Source organism: Diceros bicornis, chromosome X (genome assembly GCF_020826845.1).
Source record: "Diceros bicornis minor isolate mBicDic1 chromosome X, mDicBic1.mat.cur, whole genome shotgun sequence".
Lineage (NCBI taxonomy): Eukaryota > Metazoa > Chordata > Mammalia > Perissodactyla > Rhinocerotidae > Diceros > Diceros bicornis.
This window is the reverse complement of record NC_080781.1, coordinates 43220703-43244895: the sequence shown is the minus strand read 5'-3', so window position 1 is coordinate 43244895 and position 24193 is coordinate 43220703. Positions and strand designations below refer to the sequence as shown.

The window sequence follows — 24193 nt, the reverse complement described above, 5'->3', positions numbered from 1 at the left end:
GCAAGAGGTTGGTCCGAGGCCAGGCTCACCTGCTGCTGAGGTAAGAGAGCAGACACAGGATGAAAGCTGTTATGAGCAGCAGCTCACAGCTGAGTGGTTAGGGGGATTGCCAAGACCCTCAAGTTGCCTCTGGCTTTTTTTTTTTCTGCATTTGCGTCACTAAAGGGTTAAACGCGGCAGGGCTCCAACCACCCCCCACCCCCAACGCCGCTCCACTCCCCCTCCCCTTTTTGTCTCCCCCCCTCCCCTCCCGCGCGTCGTTAGGAGGTCATCAAGCGCTCTGTCCAGTCCGCGTTCGCAAGCCCCTGTGCTTCCCGCCCATCGGGCCTGTGGCTGCTTACGAAGAGGTGTGCGCTCACCGAGGGGCGTGTTCCAACTCTGGGAGTCGCTGAGCGCCCCCGGGTTAGACCTCAGAGCGGAGCCAGCCATGAAGTGGGGCGGGGGAAAGTTTGGCACCCTGCAAGGGGTTGTCCAACTGGAGTGGGCGGGGCGCCCGAGGATACTTTAGCCCTCCCAGCTCAGGGGCGCGGGCTGCCCGACCTGAGGCGGTGTGCGGCCATGGACCGCGGAGCTGCCGCGGCCCAGGGCACTGCCCCGCCTCAGGATGGAGAGCAGCCCGGGGAGTCTCCAGAGCCGCCACCGCCGTGGCCACCGCCGTCGCCGCCACAGGCTCCTCCGCTGCTCCATGCGCCCTCGCCGGAACCCGCACAACAGTTCTGTCCAGAATCTGCTCCAGAACCCTGTCCGGAGGCGACCCCAGAACCAGCCACAGAACTAGACACAGAAGCGATCCCAGAACCAGATACAGAAGCGGCCCCAGCGCCAACCCCAGAACCAGCCACAGAACTAAACACAGAACTGATCTCAGAACCAGCCAAGAAACCGGCCCCAGAACCAGCCACGGAACCAGCCCCCGAGCTGGCTCCGGAACCAGCCACAGAACCGGCCCCAGAACCAGCCCCAGAAGCGGCCTCAGAGCCAATCCCAGTACCAGCCATAGAACCGGCCCCTGAGCCGGCACCAGAACCAGCCACAGAGTCCTGCCCTGAGCTGGCTCCAGAGTCCTGTCCGGAGCCGAGTCCAGCACCAGGTCTATTGCAGTGTCCAGTGGTCGCTCCAGAGAGGAGTCTAGAGACCTCGTCATCGCCCCGAATGCCAGTGCTGTTGTCCAGCATTAAGGTAAGGAAAGACTCCCTGGGGCAGGGGGGAAAGAAGCAAGGCGAGGCCAGATGGCTATCGAGCTCACGGGACTCTGGGTACCTTTAATATCCTATTTGGCTGCCACTGACTGGCAAAGAGCTTGGAAAGATGCGGAGATGGGGGAGCCTGGGGGAGTGGGAAGCAGCTGGGAGACGGGAAGCAACATGTGGAAGCGAGAATGGGCTGTTTGGGTCTAGAAACGGGGGTGACAGCACGGGGTGGGAGTCGGAGCAGTTTTCCCCGTGGGGAGAAGTGACAGTGGGGTGAGCGCCTATATTTTGAAAAAGAGGAGGAAGACCCCCCCAGGGAGCGCAAAAGACCTAGAGAGGTGTTTGGGGCTGGCCCCGGGTACGCAGGGCTGGGATTGAGTGGGGGTGGTGGGACACACCTCTTAGCCACGGTCACTGCCGCAGAGGCCCAAGCTGCGGAGCTGCCGCCGTCTGTTTGGCCCCCTCCCTGCCAGTGGGAGGGGGGTCCTCAGCTGGGGCGCAACTGGCGGCGCTCCAGGGACGTGCGCGGCGCCTTTCTCAGCTGCCGGGCGCTGGTACTCCGGGTGGGGATGAGGGGATGGGCGGCGCCCACGCGCACTGCAGGGGAAGGGCAGGGTTCGCCGAGCAGCAGAGGGAGAGCATGCGTGTGTCGAAGCCACCATTCCACATGTCTGCAGGATTTCCCGGCAGGTAGGTGCAAACACAGTGATACAGTGATGGGCGGCGTCACAAGCGGGCGACTGGCATCCCACACCAGGGCCAGTTGGAAAGGTAGAGGAGTCCTGGTTTAAAGACACGAAAATAGGAGTTGGCATTTGAGAACATGTGAATGGGAACCCTCATCTCCTCAGTTTTCATAGATGTCTTCGTAAAACTGTTGCACTTAGCAGGGAGAAGACGGTGGAGGATCCTCAGGCACCCACCCAGGGGGGAGAAGGGAGGAAGAAGGTTTTCGGTGTTTGCCTTGGACCCCTGAAACCCCGTCTGTTCCTCAGCAGCAGTCTGTCTTTCTTGCTTTCTCTATGCTCCCCCTACTCTTCCTTTCCCCTAAACTTTGTTCTAAAAGACTGTGAAAAGCATGACAATGCATACATACACCTTCATTTAGCTTCCCCTGCAGGAAAAACAAAACAAAACAGACAAACAAATAACACACTACACCAACAATACCTGTCCATCCTGCTGCTTAGCAGGGCGTAGGGACACTCTCTGGAATCCTTCTGCTGTGGACCGCACACTTGTAGAATGTAGGGGGAGGGGGCAGAGGTTGGCATCGTGAAATGGAAATGGAAGCACTGGTTGCTTCTTGAATTATGAGTAGGGAGGCTCAAGTTTGCAAAATAATTGCAATGATAAATGACAGAAAAAGAGGAAGGCTAAAGTGAAAAGTTTCACAAAGAAAAAAGTGCAGAGGTTTAAAAATAAAATAGGTCGGTCTGAGACTAAGACAATTTTTTTTTAATCCAACAACCCCACTCTTCCTAGGGGGTGGTTCTCTCCCCTTCATTCAGTGGCCCTTCCCTGCAGTGATCTCAAGAAGAGAAAGGGTGGGGCAGCTAGACATGGGAGGTCACCCTAACAGGGTGCTTGCTCTTGTCTTTTTGGAAGAGTTGGCATGAAGCTGGTGGGAGGGAGACTAGTAGGGACGGCCTAAACTGTGGCCTTCTTAAGTGAGATTTCGGGAACATGACTGAGAAAGTGACACCTGGAGACTTAATTACCAAGATGGCCAGCAAATGTATAGCCCCTTTGGCCTCTGGAAGACTGGTCCTGGGATGAGCCCCATGACAGTGGGTAAGCATCTCCCACCAGCTTGACAGGAAAATGTCTGTTTCCAGACAGATAAGGAGGATCAAGGTAAAGGGAATCGGGTTAGCTTCTTCTACATAGTGCCCACCCAGATGTGCTGGCTACCTGACCCACAGGCACTTGGCAGTCCTGGCAGGGAACCAGGACCCCCAGTAGTTTGACTGCCCTTGGTGACTAACCCTTCTCCAACACCCTAGGTGTTGCTATGCAATTGCTCTCTGGTGCAGATGGGAACATCTGATCTTCAGCGATAGGACCATTCTCTGCTGCATCCTCCTCAGGCAAATAGCACCCACAACCAGCTGACTTGGCATCTTAACATTCAAGGCAAACAGGTTGCCATCTTAGCTGGGGTGACATTGTTCTCAGACACTGCCTCCTTGAGGCAAGCTTGGGAAAAAACAGATACACACACGCGCACACACACACACACAGACACACACACACAATTTCAGAGATCAAAACAAAATACAGCTCTCATCGTACAATGAAATCCTACAAGGCGCGGTCCGTACCAGTAGCTTGAAAGTAGCCTGATAAGTCAAAGGATGAAATGAGCAAAACCAAGTGTTTGAATGTGACTGCAGGTTTCTCCCAGATAATTTTGCTGACTGGTATTGCAGTAAAATAACCAATGTCTTCCAGTGTGTAGTCTGCTCTCTTTTGGGGTTTCAGAACCTGCTGGTTGCAAATCTATGCTAAGCCTGAGGGCAGAGACTGAGAAAAGGGGGCTCATGTTTTCTTTCCAAATAGCTACCAGGATAACATAGTCTGTGAACCAAACCTGTCTATTTCCTTCCTTTCTAAGATGTTTTGATTTCCAGGAAATGAGAGGTAGTCTCCCAACTGGTGGCAGCAAGTGTAAGTAAGGATGTGTGAATTGATTCTGTAACAATGCTATAACTCTCTTGCTGGGAGTGGGGCTTACGTGAAGTGGACCATATTTGTTTCTCTCCCCTCAACTATGGTTGAAAAAAAGAGAGTTTATATTTTTATTCATTGAGTTTGACCAGCTATGAAATTATAATCACACCATACAGGTGATTGATGAAAATCTGAGAAGAAATAAACTTTTGTGGCTTTTATTTCTGGGGTAGGGAGAGGTATGTGTATACTTTCTAATGACTACACAGTAATTACTGTTACACCCCAAATCATAACAGAACAGTTTCCTGGTATTTTATTTTTTTGCACATATTTTCTTGCAAAGTAGCAAGCCTTTGTTTATATGATATTTCGTAATTCTTGCCTGAATACTTTATCGTCTTATTTCTGAGCTTCTCAAAGGTAGATACTGTCTCTCCCTCCAGCCCCCTAGTGCCTAATGCAATTCAGCCCTCCCTATTTGTGCTCAATAAACACTTGCTGAAGCGTAAAACCTATCCATTCCATTTCCAGCAACAATCTAGAGACTGCTGCTGTGAATGAATAAAAATGTGTTCTCATTGGTTTCAGAGTGAGAAATAAATGCTTATTTAAATAGCCTGGAATACATAGTCCTTAAGGAAATACAGTCAATCTTTCCATTTTCAGAATAGATGTTGGAACTGTAATTAAGAAGCAAATTACTAACAATTAAAAGAAAAGGTTTGGAGGGGGCCAGCTCAGTGGCCTAGTGGTTGGGTTCGCATGCTCCGCTTTGGCGGCGCAAGGGTCACAGGTTCTAATCCCAGGCATGGAGCAGCACACCACTTATCAAGCCATGCTGTGGCAGCATCTCATATACAAAATAGAGGAGGATGGGCACAGATGTTAGCTCAGGGCCAATCTTCCTCAGCAAAAAGAGGAGGATTGGCAACAGATGTTAGCTCAGGGCCAGTCTTCCTCACCAAAAAAAAAAAGGTTTGGAAAGTGTCCTTATCCCTTGCAGTCCCAGCAGCAGCAGACTAATGATGATGTTGTTGGTTTCAGAGGTAATAAATTTTTTTCATAGGTGAAAGAATATCTGCAGTGACTACATACAGCTTCGGAATTGTAGATTCGAATGTTTAACCTGTTGAAGGTCAGGATGAAATTACTTTCTTTTCTCTTAGGTTCTTTCCCCCCTCCTTGCCAGGTTTTGATAATACCATCTGATTTATTTGGTATATTCTGAAAGTGCTTGAGCATTTGCTGTAGGATGTTCTAGAAAAGATGAGATATTTGGTCAGTGGTCTTTCTTTTCTGAGCATAGAATTCTTATGTGTTTATTAAAATCTCTGACTGGGGCTTCTGCAGATCTACAGCCCAAAAGGAAAGGCTGAGCCATTACCCAAAGTGCTTCCAAGGAAAGGGAAAAAATCCATAGAGGCCAGGAAACCATTCAGGGACATTATAATAAGGATTATATAATTCCTTTGGCTAGTCACTTTACAGTTTGCAGGACGCTTTCCTCTGCATTATTAACTCTTTTATTTTCCTCAAGAAGGCAGCAGAATGGGAGAGGGAAAAAATAAAACTTGACACCTAATAGGATATAACTGTTAATTTATCTACTGTGGATTCTTTAAAATATCCAACATACAGCTTTCTGTGATACATAGGATCCTAATTTGTCTAAGAACAATCTTTAAGCTGACATTCCATTGGCCCTGATTTTTTCCGAAGCAGTGATTGCTGTTCCCCATCTGACGCCACCATAGAACAGGAGCCTGAGAAGGAAGGGGAAGAGGCAAAAGACCCTGAACCTACTTCTCCCAAAGAAGACATTTTTGGAGAAAGAAAATAAATAGAAATTCTGCTAGGGATGGGGTGCCTAACCTTTCCAAAGCCCGCCAACTGTAATTCCCTCAGTGGCCAAAAAATAATTTTAAGGATTAGAAAAAGAAAGCATCCATTCCTAAATGGAGATGCTCCACCCTCACCAAAGCAAATAAACCTTATTCTCAAAATAGAAAAACAAGATCAAAATTTTAAAAAAGGAAAGGGACACTGACCCCAGATAATGAAACTTATCCCTCCCCTGAAAATTATTTTAAGAAAAAAAAAGAAATAAATTCTAAAGGGAAGTGCTCCTCACCCTCACCAAAGCCCATGAAACTTATATCCCCAAGAGAAAAATTAAAAATGAAAATAAAGAGAAATAATCTCAAGATAAACAGTATTTCTAACTTTAAAAAATTCATGAAATTTGTAACCTTTATTTGCACCTCCTGGCCCATGACCAATCCCTTGCACAAATTATGGGGGCAAAAATAAATCTTCCAAAGGGGAGGTCCACCAATCTCACCAAAGCTCCCTAACATTATTTCTTCCAATTATATGAAATGTCCAGAATAGAGAAATTCTTAGAGACAGAGAGTAGATTAGTGGTTGCCAAGGGCTGGGGGGAGGGGGCTGGAGAAGTGTGGGTGATAGCTAAAGGGCACAGGGTTTCTTTGGGGGGGTGATAAAAATGTTCTGAAATTAGATAGTGGTGATGGTTGCACAACTTTGTGAATATTCTAAAAACCACTGACTTGTACACTTTTAAGTGGTGAATTTTATGACATGTGAATTATATCTCAATTAAAAAAACAAGTAAAAGAAAGATATCGGTCCTCCAACGTCAAGATAATGAACCTACTACCTTCCCACAAATAAACAAGTGAATAAATAAGGAAAAAAAGATATTTAAAAAAAGGAACTAAAAGAAAGGCAGATCCTTTTAAGGGCAGGGCTTCGAATCTCAGCAAAGAAAATAACCTTTAGTCACCCTTCAATTCTTTTTCTTTTGAGAAAAACAAACAAAAAAGGAAATCTTTTTAAGGGTAGATATTTTCAAAATCATCAAAGTCAATGAAATTTACTAATCCCTCCACCCCAGTTACGCACAAACATTTTAACAAAATGAAAGAAATATTCAAGGCCAGGGTGCCTGATCTTGCCAGATCTCCTGAATTTTTAATTCCCAGAAAAGAGAAAAAAAGAAACAAAGGAAATAATCCCCTCCAAGGGAAGATGCCTCATCCTCTCCAAAGCACATGAACCCTATTCTCAAAATACAAATTTTTAAGATTTAATAGAAAATTAATAATGGAAAGGTGTGTATATTGGTGGAGGGGATGATATCAATGAAATGAAAACAGAATCTTCTTAAAGAGAAGTGCTTCAGCCTTGGAAGACCTATGAGCTTTTCTGTCAAAATATATCAAAAACAAAGGCAAATATTTTTTAAGGAAGAAAAACTAATATCAAATCGTTCTAATGGGAGGTGACCTGAATTCTTGCAAACCCAAAAGCTTTGTTCTTAATATAGGAAATTTAAAAATTGGAAAGATAAATAGAAAAGGTAGGAGAGAAACAGAAACAAAACCAAGAAAGTCCTCTTAGGGAAAGATATCCCCAGCCTCAACAAAGTCCCTTTTTTTCTCAAAACGAGTAAATACATTAAGAATTGGGAGGAAAGAAGGAAGGAAACGAATAGGATATTTTAAAAGAGAAAGCTCCTTTTTAGGGAAGGAAGATGCCCCCAAACTCACCAAAGTCACTGAACATTTAAATAGAAAGAAAGAGAGAGGGAGAGAGGGAGGAGGAGGGACAAGAGGAGGAAGATGTGGAGGGAGAGAGAGGGAGAAGTGGAGGGAGGGAAATAGAGGAAGAAAAAAATAAGGATAATTAATTAAGGAAGAAATTCTCAGGGAATGTGCACCAATGCCTTATTGAAGATAATGCATATTATTCCTGATGATCAACCCACTCCACCCCCTACAAAAAGGAGAAAAAAAACACAAAATCTCTTTCTAATGCTTCTTCAAGGGAATATGCACCCAATTTCACCCAAACTCAGGGACTTTATCTTCCAGCCTTCAAATATTTCTTTTTTTTTAATAAAAGGAAAGAAAAGAAAATCTTTCAAGGAAAGATGCTCCCAATTTTATTTATTCCAAATAAATTATGTATTTTAAAGAAAAGAAAGAAAAAGAAATCCTCCTGAGGAGGGCCCCCCAACCTCATTAAAACCAGTGGCCCTTATAACTCCTCTCCACAAAACCTAGTTTTTTAAAAATGGAAATCCTTCAAACCTAAAGAGAGGTGCTCCCTTAACCCCACCAAAAGCAAGGAATCTTTTTCCTGGGAGATTTCTTTAAAGAAAAATCCTTCCATCATAAGAAGAGACACCTTCAACTTCACTGAAATCAATAGACCTTAGTCCTCTCCACACCCAAAAGGAAAAAAGAAAAAAAGAATTTTAAGGGGAAAAAAAGAGAAATTCTCCTAACCTAAGGCAAGTTGGCCATAATCTCACCAACACCACTGAACTTGATTCCCCTAAAGAGATTTTTTAAAGAAAGAGCAAAAAAGAGAGAAAAAAGCCTGTCTTTTAAGAAAAAGTATCCTCTCCACCCACCCCACTCAAAAGACTAGAAAGTATTATACAAAGAAAAGGTAATATCATTCTAGAACAGTGCCAGTGAACCTTAAATTCAGCACCTGAGGCTGAAGGGTAGTAAATGTTTAATCCCAGGCTGGCTTCCCTCTGCCCCCCAGCCCACTTCTGGTTACCTTCCCCCCTCAGTCAGTCAGGCTGTGCACTCAGGAAAGGCAAACCCTGTCCATGGAAAACAGGATTAGGAAGGCAAACCTTCTGGGGAAAAATTATATACCTCTTTTCCAAACCAAACAAATTATTTGGAGATTAGCTGCATCATTGCTCCCCTCTAATGCTATAGAAACTCCAGAGTTGATGATAAACTCTAAAGCAGTGACACTCTTACAATTAACTTCCAAATTAGACACACACTCCTACCTAGCAGAGAAAGACCCTTAGCCAATTCAATAATGGGGTTCTTACAGTGGTTGTCTAATCATGTGCTCACTTAAATATCTGTTCTCATAGAGTGATAATGGGCTTGATTTTCACAAATACATAAAATTTGCAAGTCAGATTTACAAGGAGAGAATAAGACTCAATTAATGTTTTCTAAATTTTTTAATTCATTTATTTATTTACAAATTAAATTGAGTACCTACTCTATGTCCTATGTCTTTAGCATTGAGGATTCCATGGTGGGCAAAATCACATAGATGAGACTTCCTTTAAGTAATACTGGTAAATGAGAGACCCAATTACCAAAACAAATATACAGGGGGTGATTATTTGTTTTACCAGATGCTTTACTGAGGCATTCACTTAAGTAGTCAATTCTGTCAGCATACTGCTTCTTAAACAAGACTTTAATGTAATAAAATAAAGGAATATATGTTTATTTCAGAGAATGTAGAAAATCAAGAAAGCTTCCAAAAAGTAAATAAAAATTATATAGCACCCCACAACTCAAGAGATAATTACTGTTAATATTTTGATATATTTTTCATTTATTTTCTCTGAATACATGCTTATAGTCTACAACAGTAAGGCTTTAGGGAATGTGCAATTGTGTCGCAGGCTTCCCCTGCCCCAGTTACCTCCTCCACTTAATTATTAGATCATGTGTACTGTTCTACATTGTATTTAAGAAACACGTTAATTTTAGCTTAAAGTTTTTCTAGTCAAACACTTTTATGATCTGATTGATAAACGTGTTTGAAACAGAACTGTTCAGGGATGTATTTGCAGTGTAAAGCAATGAGAGTATACAAACAAATGTCCATATATCGATGGCAGTTTGATCTCACCTTTACTAACTGCACTTCTTGGACAGCCAGACTTCATTTGTCCAGCTAGCTTTTGTGACTTGGGCTTGAAGAAGGAGACCCAGAACAAAACCCACCTTCTTCCCACTGTTGAATTCCCAAAAAGAACATCTAAATTTCGGAGACTCTTCACTTTAACCACATGCAAAAATGTCCTGATGGCTTTGTCTCTTTAACACAAAGTTACCAAATCATGCTCTTCTACGTACCTCCTACCCAGAAAAGAACATATGTGTAAGGACATTATCAACAATTATAAGGAGATAGAATATTCAATTCATCCAGCTTTCGTTAACCAAATTGGTAGAAAATTGAGAGTTAATAAACTGTAGTATACAATCCAATCAAGGTTGAATCAGTAATTTAAAAGGCAAGTGTAATGTGGTATTGAGTAAGGTCCGAATCTTCAGCCTTGTCTGTAGCACTTAGAGATTTTCATCTTCCAAAGTATTACAGGCATTTGCTGTTTAAGCCTTTTGCTTTAAAGAGCCTGTAAAAGAGATATTGGCCCCTGAGGACAAGGATCCCCATCCCCTTGTTTCCCTCATAGCACAGGGTGAGGCACGTGATACTGTGGGATTCTGAGAGAGAGGTGTGATGCTCCTACCTAGAGCTATGTAGAGTTCTTCTGAAACAAGAGGCAATGGGCATAGGGGCTGAGCCTGGCCCTTGCCTCCAGGAATAGGAGGGGGATGGAAGCATTGCTTGCAGGGCTCAACTAAGAACATTCAGAATCCTGTATGTTCATTCATTTGTCTTCTCCTGCAGCTAATGTCTCTACTCGTTCTCTTCTGGAATTTCACAGCTTGAGGCAGAAAATGAAAGGTACCTGCTGAGTAAAATTTGTTAATCTCCTTGGCTGTTAGTAGAGACAATTGAAACCAGGAAAGTTTTCCTTAACCCCAGGCTCTGATAATTGAGTCTGCACTCTCCTGAAGCCAGCTCCAGCATCACAGCACCATCCTCTGAACCCCAACTCTAACAATAGTCTCTGCGGCCCATTTTAGAACTACCATGATTGTTAATTTACCCTTAATAAGTGTGATTTGCATTTATTATGTACCTTTAACATATTTCGTGGTTTATTTACATCACTGTACATGTCCCTTGCAATCTAAAAGGAAAATGTGATGTAGCTTTATTAAAACAGCTAAGCATAAACAGCAAAGAGGAAAGTAAGGCTACGGAACAAGATTATTGATTTCACAAAACTAACAAGTTGGTGCCCTTCTCACTAACCTAACTCTTCTCCCAGTAACCTAATTACTGTGACAGTTTCCCTCCCACCAGGCTTGAGTAAAACATAACTTTCCTCTTACCCAGAATTTGGATATTGCTGTCACTTTCTCACTCCCTCACCTTACTCTGCTTGACTGTCAAGACTAATTAAAGGAATAATTTTGGCATTGCTATGGTCTCCTTTGCTTTCATTTACTCAACTTGGCGACAAGATCTCCAGGGCATTTTGGGGCGGTGGGGGGAGGCCTTCACTTTGGTTTCACATGGATTCAAAGCAACCATTTAGTGGCTCTCTTCATGGTTTTCTTATTATATTACTTCTCACTAGTGAGTCCTCTTTCTAGAAATTCCTGGAAAAGCCTTACTTTGCCTTTCCATCATCCCACATCAGCACTAAACTTTTTTTTTTTGTGTGTGAGGAGATCAGCCCTGTGCTAACATCTGCCAATCCTCCTCTTTTTTGTTGTTGTTGTTGCTAAGGAAGACTGGCCCTGGGCTAACATCTGTGCCCATCTTCCTCCACTTTATATGGGACACCGCCACAGCATGGCTTGCCAAGCAGTGCGTCGGTGTGCACCCGGGATCCGAACCGGCGAACCCCGGGCCTCCGCAGTGGAGCAGGCGCACTTAACCGCTTGCGCCACCCGGCCGGCCCCAGCACTAAAGTTTTTAAGAGTTCCTCTATCTTTTCTCTAATGGTGGAAAACAAAGATAGACATTCTCAGGCAGCTTGAAAGTTTGCTTTTTTTTTTTTTGGTTTGTTTGTATTCAGCATAGTATGGCATCATTGTGAACTACACGTATACATATCTGCAAATTAGTTCATTAAGTGTTCGATAATTAGGTAATTGGTGTTTTAAATGCTTTACAATACTATACATATGTGGAGCATTGTTACATAGGTATTTTAGAGTGTTTTAGTGATATTTGAGGAAATTGGTTGGGGTTTTTAAGATGGAATGGGAATGCGTTATTACTTTTCCCATTTAGAATAATGGAATAAAGTTTCCCGCTATCCAAAAATCCCCACTATCCAACAAGTTTTCAGGGATGGATTAGATTCAGATATCAGGGACTGCCTGATAAGAAATTCACTTTGACAAAAGAAATTTAGGGGAAAAAAATGAAGAAGTTGTTTGAGGCAAGTGGGAATGATATATCCTTCTCAAACCTACAGAAAACCAAAATTAAATTAAGCAGTGACAGTGAAAAGTATTAGGTAGAAGTAAGATTATGCTTGAATTGGGCAGGTGAGGCCAGGGCCAACAGACAGAAGAGTGAGGCCCTAGTATATGGAGTTAGAAAAAAGGCCACTTTGATAGAATCATAGAGTACAGATTGAGATATTGTGGAAAATAAAGTAGATGAGGAAAGTCCTATTGAAACTTCGAAGGCAACTGACAAAATTGTGTATATCATGCAACTGATGAGGTGCAACCATTGGAGGGCTGTTGATTAGTAAAATAACATGGATGAAGGAGAGGGTTGGTTGATGGGGCATATGATTAAAAACTAATGATTAAAAACTATCTAACTTTCAATTTCTTTATATGCCAAATTCCAGATTAAACTGCTAAAGGTAAAAATTGAAGAAATAATTACATTATCTACTGTACTTTTTCTACTGTTTTGGGCCTTCTTTGACCCACATTCCACTTTTGTAAGAGTCTGGTCTGCTTTCTCTATGATATTTTTTCTATTTCATATCACAGGGTTTTATACAGCAAAAGTAAGAAACTATGGTGGGAATCCAGTGAAACCTTTTATCTTCAGTATTGTAGAACCATAGAATGTCCTGAAAATGAACTTTGGGGATCAGCTAGTCCAGTGTTTTTAAAACCTTTTTAGCCATGGAATCTTTTTTATGTTTTTCTCAATGAAATCTTAAATGAAAGCCCAATATTTAACATAAATACAAGAAATATTTCATTAGTTTTCTCTGCTAAAATGGGTTTGTAACTGATGTACCTTCCCAGTTGTTTATTTTAAGCTAATAGGAAAGTGAGTTTGCACTACCTGTTGATTATTGGCTTCTCAGCAAGGATGCTGATGATGTAGGAACACATTGGATAGTAAAAAAAAAAAAAAAAAAGCAAGTCGCAGTTTAAAATTTGGCCTAAAATATTCCAGAAAGTAGATAATACTCTCCTGGAAACATGGCCATTCTAGAGAGTTCCTCCTCCGCCCCCCCCACCCTAGGAATATGTTACAACTATCTCATAAAGTGGGTTGTGATAATGTGCACTGTCTTTGCTTGTAGGAGTATATTTATTATTGGGTATCGTGTTCCTGACTAAGGACACCATACAAAGTAAATTGTAGCTATAACTAAAAATATGTAGTAAAAGCTAATATATATATTAACTGTAAGCCTCTGTAATAATTTAAAACAGTAAAATTGTTCCAAGACATATAAAATGGGCATAAATGTACCATACACATTGATTTTGTAAGGGGCCCTAGTGTACTATAAATTGTACATGCAGTGCATAAAAGAGCCAGTTTTACATGAATTTAATCTATTATTATTTGGTTAGAATTTGCACTCTGCCTGCATCCAGAAAGGATATGAAGTATCCTACAAAATTAAACACATACAAAACAGAAAAATCAAGCACAAATAAAAACAGGACAAAACAAATTCAAAGCAGTGGTGAATGAGACTTTAAACTAATACATGCTATTATAATAAACCCTAATTACACATTTAGTTAGCAGTACTTTTGTTTGCTGCCTTTGGTGGTTGAAGAACTTTGGGGAATGATTTGAATGACTCAGGCCTCTTAAAGTTGGTATCCAAGGAAGTTTGAGCTGATGCCTCATTTTTATGCAATACGTCTTCCTGTAGCAAGGTACAGCAACCACAAAATGAAGAACTAAAAGTTGCCAAGATTGTGGGATAGGTGTTAATTAGCTGTCCTAGAAGGCTACAGGCTTGGGTTATTTTGGTGTGCCTGCATTTTTCTAATATTCTAATGGATGTGTCTGTGAGGCATAAAACTATGGAACTTCCTCAAATGAAATATTATTTCAATTAAAATTTATTTCTCAAATAAATCCGAATGGTGCCTTGTAGTCAGGGTTCAAAGTTTGCACTCTTTCTTAGATTGGGAGTTACTTCAAGTTGGTTCTAGTCATGATAACCAATTTACATAGCTGTGCAATATGGGGTAAATTGCTTAATCTTTCCGTGGTTTAGTTTTTGTGTCTCTTAAATGAAGCCAGTAACGTGCTGCTGACTCAGCTCAGCTCGGCAGTCTCCTCCAGCAAGTCTTCACTGGTGTCCTATCTGGGCTAGGTGCCCTTCCTCTGGGTTCCCATAGCACCATATACAAACCTCTACTTCTCATTTGCCATATAGACTGAGATTATCAGCTTGCGTATCACATTAGGGCTATAAGGTAAAGCCCATAGGGCCTAATATACCGCCTGCCACTCAATAAATGGTGGCTGAACTACTTTATAAAAATATCATAAAAGCTGAATGAGAAATTGATTTGAAACACATATTTTAGAAAGAAGAAATATGCAAATGCTAACTCATTTTGGTATTATTTGTATATGTGGCATGATATTTGCTGTCATCACTTTCTATCTTTAGGTACACAGATAAGTTTTAATATATTCACCCCTCAAAAAATGGATTTAGTAATTCAGGTGCATTACCAGTAGGTGATGGTAGGCAGGGCTGCCTCATATCCTCCCAGAGGGCTGTAGTTTTTTTTAACTCACATAGAGGGACCCTACGCATTAGTAGCAGCCCTGTATTGATCATGCGGTCTTGAATTACCAGTCTTTGGTTATAAATGTAGTTAATTTTGATAAAAATGAGAATGATGAGTTATCTAGTCAGATCTTTAAAAAATGCAAATTTATTAAAACACTCAAGTACAGCAACACTAAAGAATATTATACTTAAGTATAGTATGTAGACAGCAGGGTTAAACATGTAACTAGGCACCACTTGGTACCCTTTTCACTAATCTTAACTGTTAATAAGAATTTAATCCATTTATGGTATTCTTTTCACCTTAATTGAAAAGCTCCTGACTCATTATCTTGGTGTCAATTTTCTCCTGTAGCTAGCACTTGAATTTGGAGCTACGTGTCAATATGACTATGCCGAGGTTCTCCCTTTCTTGTGAGGACTAAGAAGCAACAACTAAGCTTTGATGTCCCCTTGGCAGTCCAAGTTTTATCCAAAATAGCTTTCTACTAGTTACAGGAAAAGCCTTAACTTGTTTCACCAATGCCTCTGATCAGATCAGCACCTTGACCTTGAAAATGGTCTCATCAGCAAAGAGAATATGGAGTCTCTACTTAGACAGCAGGAAACTCTACCAGCCATCTTGTTTCCAATCAGAAGGAACAACTTTTCCCTTAAATGAGATAGACAACTTCTACCCTTTCCAGAATAGCTACTGGGCAGGATCACCACATAAAGTTGTGCAGGTTGTACGCTATATGATGCTGCTGTGTCTAAGGGGACACCTTTCACAATGTAGACATTATATATACATATGTATCATGTAACATATATACATACATACATACATATATATATTCTAACAATTTTCCTGCAGATGGCAGTCAAGTGCCTCACTCTAATGAAATCGGTATATTATGACAATCTTCTGACAAATGGAAGTAAAATATCTTTATCAAATTGTGCCTTTTCCGGATGTGCCTAAAGGTGTCTTATGGGCTGATCCTGCTACTAGTTCCTTACATTTAAATACAATGGCCCCCTTAGCAACTCCCTAGAAGCCTATAAATCATATGCTCAGAACCGATTTCCAAAAGCACCTATTTTATTCCATATCACATTTAAGCTGAGCATCATTTTAAAACAGAAACCTGTAACAAGGGTTTGAAACAGGAATTTATAGGGGCGAAGGCATAGGCAGGCATACATCCACGGGTACACACTGGTACATTCACTCCCAGGAACATGCCTAAGAATATATACTCCAATAGCTGAACAGCCTGGTAGGTAGGCATACACACACACACACACACACACACACACACACATACACACACACAGTGATAAATAGACATTTAGCTGGACCTTGAAGCATTTAAAGGAGGAGGCTCTGGCTGCTCACTCTGGTGCCAGCCTTCTGCCCAGCTCTCCTATTTAACCTATTTTCAGCTGTCTCACTCCCACAGGCAATGAGTTCCCTTAAGTTAACATGCTCTTATGTGAGTTCAATTCAACAAACCTTTCTAAGGGCTTACTAGTGACAAAGAACTGTGCTAAGTAGATATAGAAAGCCACTCAGTCTTGGAAAGTTGTTTGAAGGAGGTGAGATCTGAACCATGTCTGAAGATTAAGTAGGACTTTGATAGGCAAACATGGGAAAAGAGACAGGAGGCAGAGGGAATATCTTAAGCATAGACATGGAAGAGGTAGAAAGGTTGATGCTCTGAGAATCCCACAAAGAATGGATATCTCACAAAGAATTGGAACTTTTAGTGCATCAGAAAGAAAGGCTGGAAAAGTTAAGTGGGAGCCAAATTGCAGATGGCCTTGAATGCCAGGTGAAGGACGGTATGTTCTATTCAATAAGCAGTGGAGAATCATGGAAGGTTTTTGATTGAGAGTGACATAACTAGGTTTAGAACTAGGTTTAGATTTAAGAAAATTGTCAATACATAGGATGGGTTAGACAGGAAGGCTCTAGAGAAAGGGACAGCAGTCTAGGTAAGAGATATTGAGGACCTAAGGCAATCCGTATGGGAAGAAGTAGACAGAAGAGATGCTGACAGGATTTGGTTTGTAACTAACTGGGTGTGAATGATGGGGGAGAGAGAAGAGTGGAAGGTGACTAAACTTTCTAGCCGGGAGTTGTTAAAATTATAGAGAAGACAGGAGTAAGAGCAGGCTTATGTAGTAGCTAGAGAAAGATTATGAGTTCAGTTTTGCAAAATTTGAGTTTGAGGTGTGGGTAAGGTCTAAGCTCAAGCCAGTGATTAAAGAAAGGCAAGAACTTAAGGGTTCAAGGACCAAAGTGTGTATGTTTTGCCGTGAACAATTGGCAGGGTGGAAAAAGTCTATTGCCCCCGCCCCCCACCCACCCCCCAGTTGAAAGCAATGAAACGAAATCAATAGAATCAGATAATGGAAGAGAGATGAATGTGGACAAATAATGTTGGGGGAAATAGGCAGAGAAAAAATACAGATTTAGAAATCGAAATATTGGAAGAGAAGGGAGAAAGAAGAGACTGTGTAGTATTTTTAAGGAACGTTTTAAAGTGTTGATCCTGAGTAATATTTTTCAATAACTTTTCTATCCTCTCCTTTGCCTATTTTCTCTTTGTTGATGAAAATTCTCTGAATGGTCTTGAAAGGAGAGGGAATATTGTTAACGTGTTGTCCTCCATAGGATATTAGTGGCTTTTCTCTCATTACCCAAGTCTTTAGTTGTAAGCTTAGAAATATACTATGTTTAGGGAAACCAGTAAGAAAGGTTAATCGTTATCTAGTTATTAATAGGAAGAGCATGAGAATATTTCTCTCACGTTAAAATAAGAAGAAGAATATATTGTTCTCTATATCAAAGATTCTATTTTCTTTTTGAGGAAGATTAGCCCTGAGCTAACATCTGTTGCCAATCCTCCTCTTTTTTGCTGAGGAAGATTGGCCCTGGGCCAACATCTGTGCCCATCTTCCTCTACTTTATAAGTGGGATGCCTGCCACAGCATGGTTTGATAAGCAGTGCATAGGTCTGCGCCCGGGATCTGAACCTGTGAACCCTGGGCTGCCGAAGCGGAGTGCACAAACTTAACCGCTATGCCACCGGGCCAGTCCCCAAAGATTCTATTTTAAAGCTCTTCACACATAGTAGGCACTTAATAACTGTTGAATTAACGAGAATAACAAAGCAGTCTTATATATATAATATTAAAATATCTCCAAAGACAGCAAGCTAAGATATACTTAGTGCATTATAAGATTTTCTCTGAAAATGTTTAGGGGAAGTGGCGACTTTCTTAAAGAAAATTATTATTATCAGGTAAATTTTGTCTTTTAGGTGTGAAATGGATAATAAGCCCCTTAACATAGCTGCAGACAGTGGAGGAAACAAAGGGAAAGCCAGACAGAATCACCAGGGAATAAATCAAATGTTTGAAAGTGTGAACTGAAGGCCTGGTTGGTCCCCAGCCCTTTGCCAGTTGGTGTGGAAAGAACAAGGGTAGATGTAAAGTCTGCGATCTCATTTGGAAGACAAAACATGTACGCCAGAGGTAGGTAGGTATCAATACAAGGAAAGATATGATTATATTACAGCATGTATAGTTCAGAGAGTAATGCTGTAGAATTATGAAAGAGGAACAATAAGGGATGGAGTAGCTAGGGAAGGCTTCCTGAGGGAGGTGAGATCAATTGAATCTAGATCTTGGAGCAACATGCACAAAGATTTGGAAGCAGCAATGACTCAATTCAACTGATATCAAAGAGCTTTGAGAGAAAGGCAGAGGGATCTGGACTTGATTCTGTACAGCAGGACATTATTTAAGGTTCTTGAGTAGGAGAGTAACACGATGAAAGTAATTTTTGTAAGATATATATCGTGACAGTGAGAAGGATAGATTGGAGGGGAACAAGATAGGAGGCAGGGAGATTACTTAGGCTGTTGCAAAAATTCAGGTGAGAGATGATGGTGGCCTGCTTATTGCAAGCAAGGATGATCATTTATTCATTCAACTAAAATCATTTATTGAACATCTACTCTGTGTCAGGTTCTGTGCTGATAACTGTAACTTACCTGAATGAAATTCTAGGCAAGTAAAGGAAATAAGACAAAGTATACAAATCACTGCAACCCCAAGTGGAAAATGATAATGGCCACAAGAGAAACTCTGAGTTCAAAGGAGATAAGAATTGATTGGAGACTAGCAGGGTGGGGTAGACTTGGGTTCAGAGATGAGTAAAAGGACATTCCAAAATTTTTCTTATTTGGAGGGAGGTACCAGGAGGAGTGATAAGAAGGGAATTGTAGGCAAGCAAAATAGTGTGAGCAAAGGAACTGAAGTGAGAAAACACTGGTGGATTTTTGTTTTTGTTTTTGTTTTGAGACCAGAGGAGGTGAAGCTTGGCAGAGGCAGACAGAAATGACGAACTAGGAGAAAGTAGGGGTAGGATGAGTGAATGGGGGAGGGTAAGGAAGAAGGGAAATAAAGGGTTGGGGGAAATAGCATAGGATATTAATAATTTCTATTTTTTTTCTACTTTGCAACTCACACTTTTCTCAAACTCTGTCCAGATTCTTTCTTGGTGCTATCCGAGGGTTTGGGATTCTTTTGTTTCATTCCTGGCCTGCCCACTTCTATGCACCATCTTTCTCTGACATGAGAGTATGAGCTCTTGACTGACGTTCAGAGATACAGTGGTCTGAGAAAGGAACTGATTCTGCCATGCATTTCATACAGGGCCAGTTTCTAAGCGGCATCTCTATTCAGTCTTGGGTATTCAAGAGCATCTTTCAGTCGCAGTTTTGCTGCTTGTATATGCCTGTTTGGCATACCTTTGGAAAGCCTTGTCATACATATAAGGAACACCATTCCTAATCAGCTTTCTCTGTATGCTTATAATATTGCAAGTTCAGGCTGAGCCTTCAGAGACCCTTCCTAATCAGGCATGTTATAGCCAAAAAATGTAGCGATCTTTCTAGACTACCATTTGATTTTTGTATCATACTCTACAGCCTTCTAAAATGCTTCCACATTTCCCATGTCCTATGTCTTTGGATTCTCGCCCCAACCCTGTATGTGATATTGATTTCATCCCCATTGTGCTGATGAGAAAACTAAGGCTAAAGGACACTTCACTACTAAGGATCAGAATCCAGATTCAAGCCCAAGGCTCCCGACTCCATTTTAAAGATTTATTTATTTTTTAATATGTAAAGTTAAAGAGAAAAATTTTTATTTTTACTTTTTTTTTTTAAATTTTTTGTTTATTGCAGTAACATTGGTTTATAACATTGTAAAAATTTCAGGTGTACTCTAAAACCAATCCCTAATCCACGTCAGCCTAGTTAGTACAAGGTTTTCAAAGCAGCCCTCTTGAGCCCAGAAATGATCTAGGTTCCTTTAAACAAAGTGGGATAATGGGGGCCACCTGCCTTCATTTCAGGACTAATTACCTTCTTTAAAGCTAACCAAGTCCACAGGCATAAGATGAGATAGTTTTAAGGTGATTGTAATTGTTTTTTTTTAACACTAGAAAACACTTTTAGATGCTTATAATAATGATTCATCATGTAAATAATTTGGGACTTCCTGAGATCAGAATTCTCAACAGGTTCTACAATTCTTAAGAGATTAAAAACACACCAGGCTAGTGGTTTCAGCCCAGAATTGAGATTTAAGAGGCTGATTCTCTTCCTAGCTGTGCCTTTGTGATTTGAGGTAAATCCTTTAACCTCTCACTTCTTATTTATCCATTTGTAAATAAGCATATTTCCCACCGTAGAATATCTGGGAAGCACTTTAAAAATCTCTGCTCAAAGGTATGTTAAAGCCTTACAAATTCTGTAAAGCACTTTGCACAGCTTCAAAATGACTATGACATCAATAAAAGATGGAATTAGTTCATTTAAAACAAATAAAATGTATTGAGGCAGGGTTAAAGCACAGATTTCTGCCTGCCTACTACTGTTTTTTAATAGACGCAGCTCAGGTCTGTGTTCCACTTTCATCTCTGCCACGTATTGTGTTGCCACAGCAAGTTGGGTCATCTTGCATAGCACCTTCTGCAGGGTCGAATGTCACTAAGACTGATATCCCTGGGTGGAGATTTTTCTAAGGTAGAAGCCTAGTGAAGAAGGCTAATTCTCTATTTCATTTCCCCCTTTGAAGGCTGGATTATGTGGAAGGGAAAATGTTTTAGACTCTTTGGAATAATGCTTCTCTGTCCTATGCCTTAATGTCCCTGTCTATAAAATGGAGTTATTAAGACCTGCTTCAACCTGCAGAGGGGATAGTGTGAGGCTAACCATGGGAGTTGCAGTGTAATATAGTGGGCTTCAGAGTCAGACACATTTGGGTTGAAATCCCAGCCCTATCGTTTCCTAGCTCTGTAACCTTGGGCAAACACCCTCACTCACCTCTCTGAGTCTCATTTTCCTCACTTATCATATAAGAGTAATAATTCCACCTTGTAGCATTGTTCTAAGGACCAGTGGTGTATCAAGTGTTTAGTTCAGTGCATGATACCTAGTTGGTTCTCTAAAAACTGCTAGCTGCTAACATGTGAAAGACACAATTTTGTTTCAAGCAAGTACTATCCTTGCTCACTGCCTCTGCTCGCCTTCCCTTTCAAAAGGAGTGAGTGCTCCATACAGAATAAGGAAAACGTGGGAACCAACAAGGGTGACTATCAGTGCTTCTTAACAATGTATCTTAATACCCGAGTCATGTATCCCCTTTACTTACTGCTGTTTTCTTCTCCTGGTTAAAGGGGCTTGTCAAGACAGAGACTTGTAATTCAGCAAGTATTCTTGAGCACTTAGTATGTGCCTCTGACTTCTTTCATAATAAGTTCTCTCCTCTTGCCATAATTTATTGGTGGGGAGCAGATACTTCATTAATATTAATTAATTATAGAGTTCTAAGTTTGTAGTTAATAATTATTTCAATCCTTCCTGATATCCGAGCTACCAATCTCTCTCAGGACTTTTTTCCCAGAAAAGTAGCAATTTTAATTTGAAAGCAACTTTATATGTAAGTGAGAGAGAGGAGAAAGGAACCCCCGAAGAGGTACGAGGCAAAAATCATGCAGCTATAGCACCCTATTCTGCAGGCGGGCTGCAGGTTACACATATCTATGTGTGTATGATTATACATATACATATACATATATAATAATCTCCAGGGTATGTAGAATTGGCACCAATTTAATTTCTGCTGGCCTCCAGCAAGAATGTCAGTAACACTTGAGTGATCTTCAATTATCAAGAATGATGATGAACTTCCTTCATCAAAGATGATGATGAACTTTCATGATCAAGGAATGAGAACTTACAAAGTCTAGTGTTAACTTTATTCCAACTTTTAAAGATGTTCTGCAGAAACCTAAGTCCTGAAAGAGGCTCTTTTCACTTGGAGGCTTTCCTAGGGAGATTTTTCAAGCAGATAGGAGAGGTACTAATTCAATATCTACATAGAATTTTCCCCTTAGATGGAGGGCTAGATAAATGCCATTAGATTTCAAAGCTCCAATTATCATTTTTTTTCACTTAGAATGAGAAGAAAATTAATTTGTGTTGCCTTTTCCCCCACTCCTTTTGATAAGAGTTGTTCTGAAGCTGCTACCAAAGAATACTGACAACTGTATTTTCCTAGTATTGCCTTGTAATTTGAGGTTGCAGCATAGCAAACATGGCAGACACAATCTCTGATGCATGGATTATATCCATGAGAAGAAAGTGGAGGGAAAAAGGATATTCTGTTTATGCACTGATATTATAACAACATTTGCTACTTTTAAGGGACCTAAACTATGACATCAAGTTTGGCTGCTTTGACAAGGTTTCCAAGATCTTAAGACTCCTCATAGTGGAGGATATCATGTATAGCCAACTCTCCATCACTAGGTGAAGGGAAGACAGATTTAGGTATTTAATCCATGGTGCCAAGTAGCCTTGAGATTTTATAGAGGAGGCTCATGGCCAGGCATGTCTCGTGTCCTTTGGGAAATTCTTAGACTTAGTAGTTTAAAAATAACATTTGAATTCCAGGGATTGTTATTTAAATAGTGCTGTGGTTAGATGGTTGTGTTTGCTAAGTACACACCTCAGAAGACAGGCAAATGATTATAAATGGCAGTATAGAGGCAGCACTGCACTTCTGGGAACCGTGAAGCAGATCCAGCTTATGTGTCATCCTGCAACAGAATTCAGTTCTGTCCACAGATGACAGTCAGTGGAAAGCTGCCACTTAAAGCCCACCAATGGAACACAGTAGGCAGTATCAAAAAGTCAGGGCATGGGGCCGGCCCCATCGCTTAGTGGTTAAGTGTGCACGCTCCACTACTGGTGGCCCGGGTTCGGATGCTGGGCACGCACCGATGCACCACTTGTCTGGCCATGCTGAGGCCGCGTGCCACATACAGCAACTAGAAGGATGTGCACTATGACATACAACTATCCACTGGGGCTTTGGGGAGGAAAAGGGAAAAAAAAGGAGGAGGATTGGCAATAGATGTTAGCTCAGGGCCGGTCCTCCTCAGCAAAAAGAGGAGGATTGGCATGGATGTTAGCTCAGGGCTGATCTTCCTCACAAAAAAAACGAAAGTCAGGGCAGCAATATCTGAGTTCCCATCACGCCTCCACCCATCTGAGTTGGCATTGCATGGATTATAAATGGAAGCTGGATACTCAACAACCAGTATATGATGAAGTGAGGTCATCAGAAGCCTAGAGGATAAAGAGAAACTTTCAAGACACAATGAAACATAGCATGACTTGGCCTTCGACTTCTAGCAAATGAGAGTGTCAGTGCAGGCCATTCTAATCAGGAACTCTCATGAATAGAATATCTTTTTACATATTGAGCCAAATATAAATCTTAGTTGCAAAGGTCTGAAAAACACCTGGCATGAGTAGTGTATAAGTCTGGCCTCAAGTATAGGGTTTGTGTGTAGAGCGTGGAAGAGATTGTCCCCACACTAATTATTTACAGCCATGTGTATACATGACTAGTCATCACTCTCACCTGTACCACATTCCAGCATGAAGGACCACAATATGGGCCTTGTTTTTCAAGTCCCTATCTCATAAGGCTTATATACACATTTTCTATGATTTGGTCGGAGGGGAAGAAAAAGAAAAGGAAAAGAACACCACGCAAACCTAGTCATTCTTTCTAGGCTATAGTCAATCCTAGGAACTGACTGTTGGTTGCCAGGGGGAGTTTTATGGGAAAAGTTAAAGTAGTGTGGCTGGGGAAGTCAGGCATGAAAGCTTCAACTCATTGTGGGAGCTGTTGAATCACTCTACATTATGTGTGTCTGAGCAAGGGCAGGCATCATACCAATAGCACTGGGGTGCTTGTGAGGCAGCTCAGATCTTAAGGCCAGAGTACTTTATTATTGGCTTTTCTCTCTAAGGAGCCTGGTAACTGGTGTGTGTGCTTGACCCATTGCATTCTCTGCTCAGAGGCAGCATAGAATATCTGTTCTCTGGCATGTGGCTTCTTTTCAACTTGGGGTAGAGGGAGGAAAACCAAGGAAACAATCAAAGTAATAGTCAGCCTTCTCTCTCCTCAGTGTCTTCTAGCCCTATCACCGTTGAACTCTGTCTTAGCTGTTTTAATCAAGGCTTCCACCACAGCAGACACTTCCTTTGTGGGA

General features: G+C 41.4%; 1 protein-coding gene across 3 annotated transcripts in view; it reads left to right on the top strand.

Moving 5' to 3' along the window:
* Window positions 1–448: 448 nt before the first annotated feature.
* The window catches only part of DGKK (diacylglycerol kinase kappa), a 117897-nt gene continuing 94152 nt past the window's right edge, over window positions 449–24193 (top strand). For all 3 annotated transcript variants that reach the window (XM_058535875.1, XM_058535876.1, XM_058535874.1), the window contains exon 1: window positions 449–1179. In XM_058535875.1, the coding sequence (XP_058391858.1) occupies window positions 559–1179 (621 nt within the window). In that variant the 5' untranslated portion in view covers window positions 449–558. The remainder of the gene's footprint in view (window positions 1180–24193) is intronic.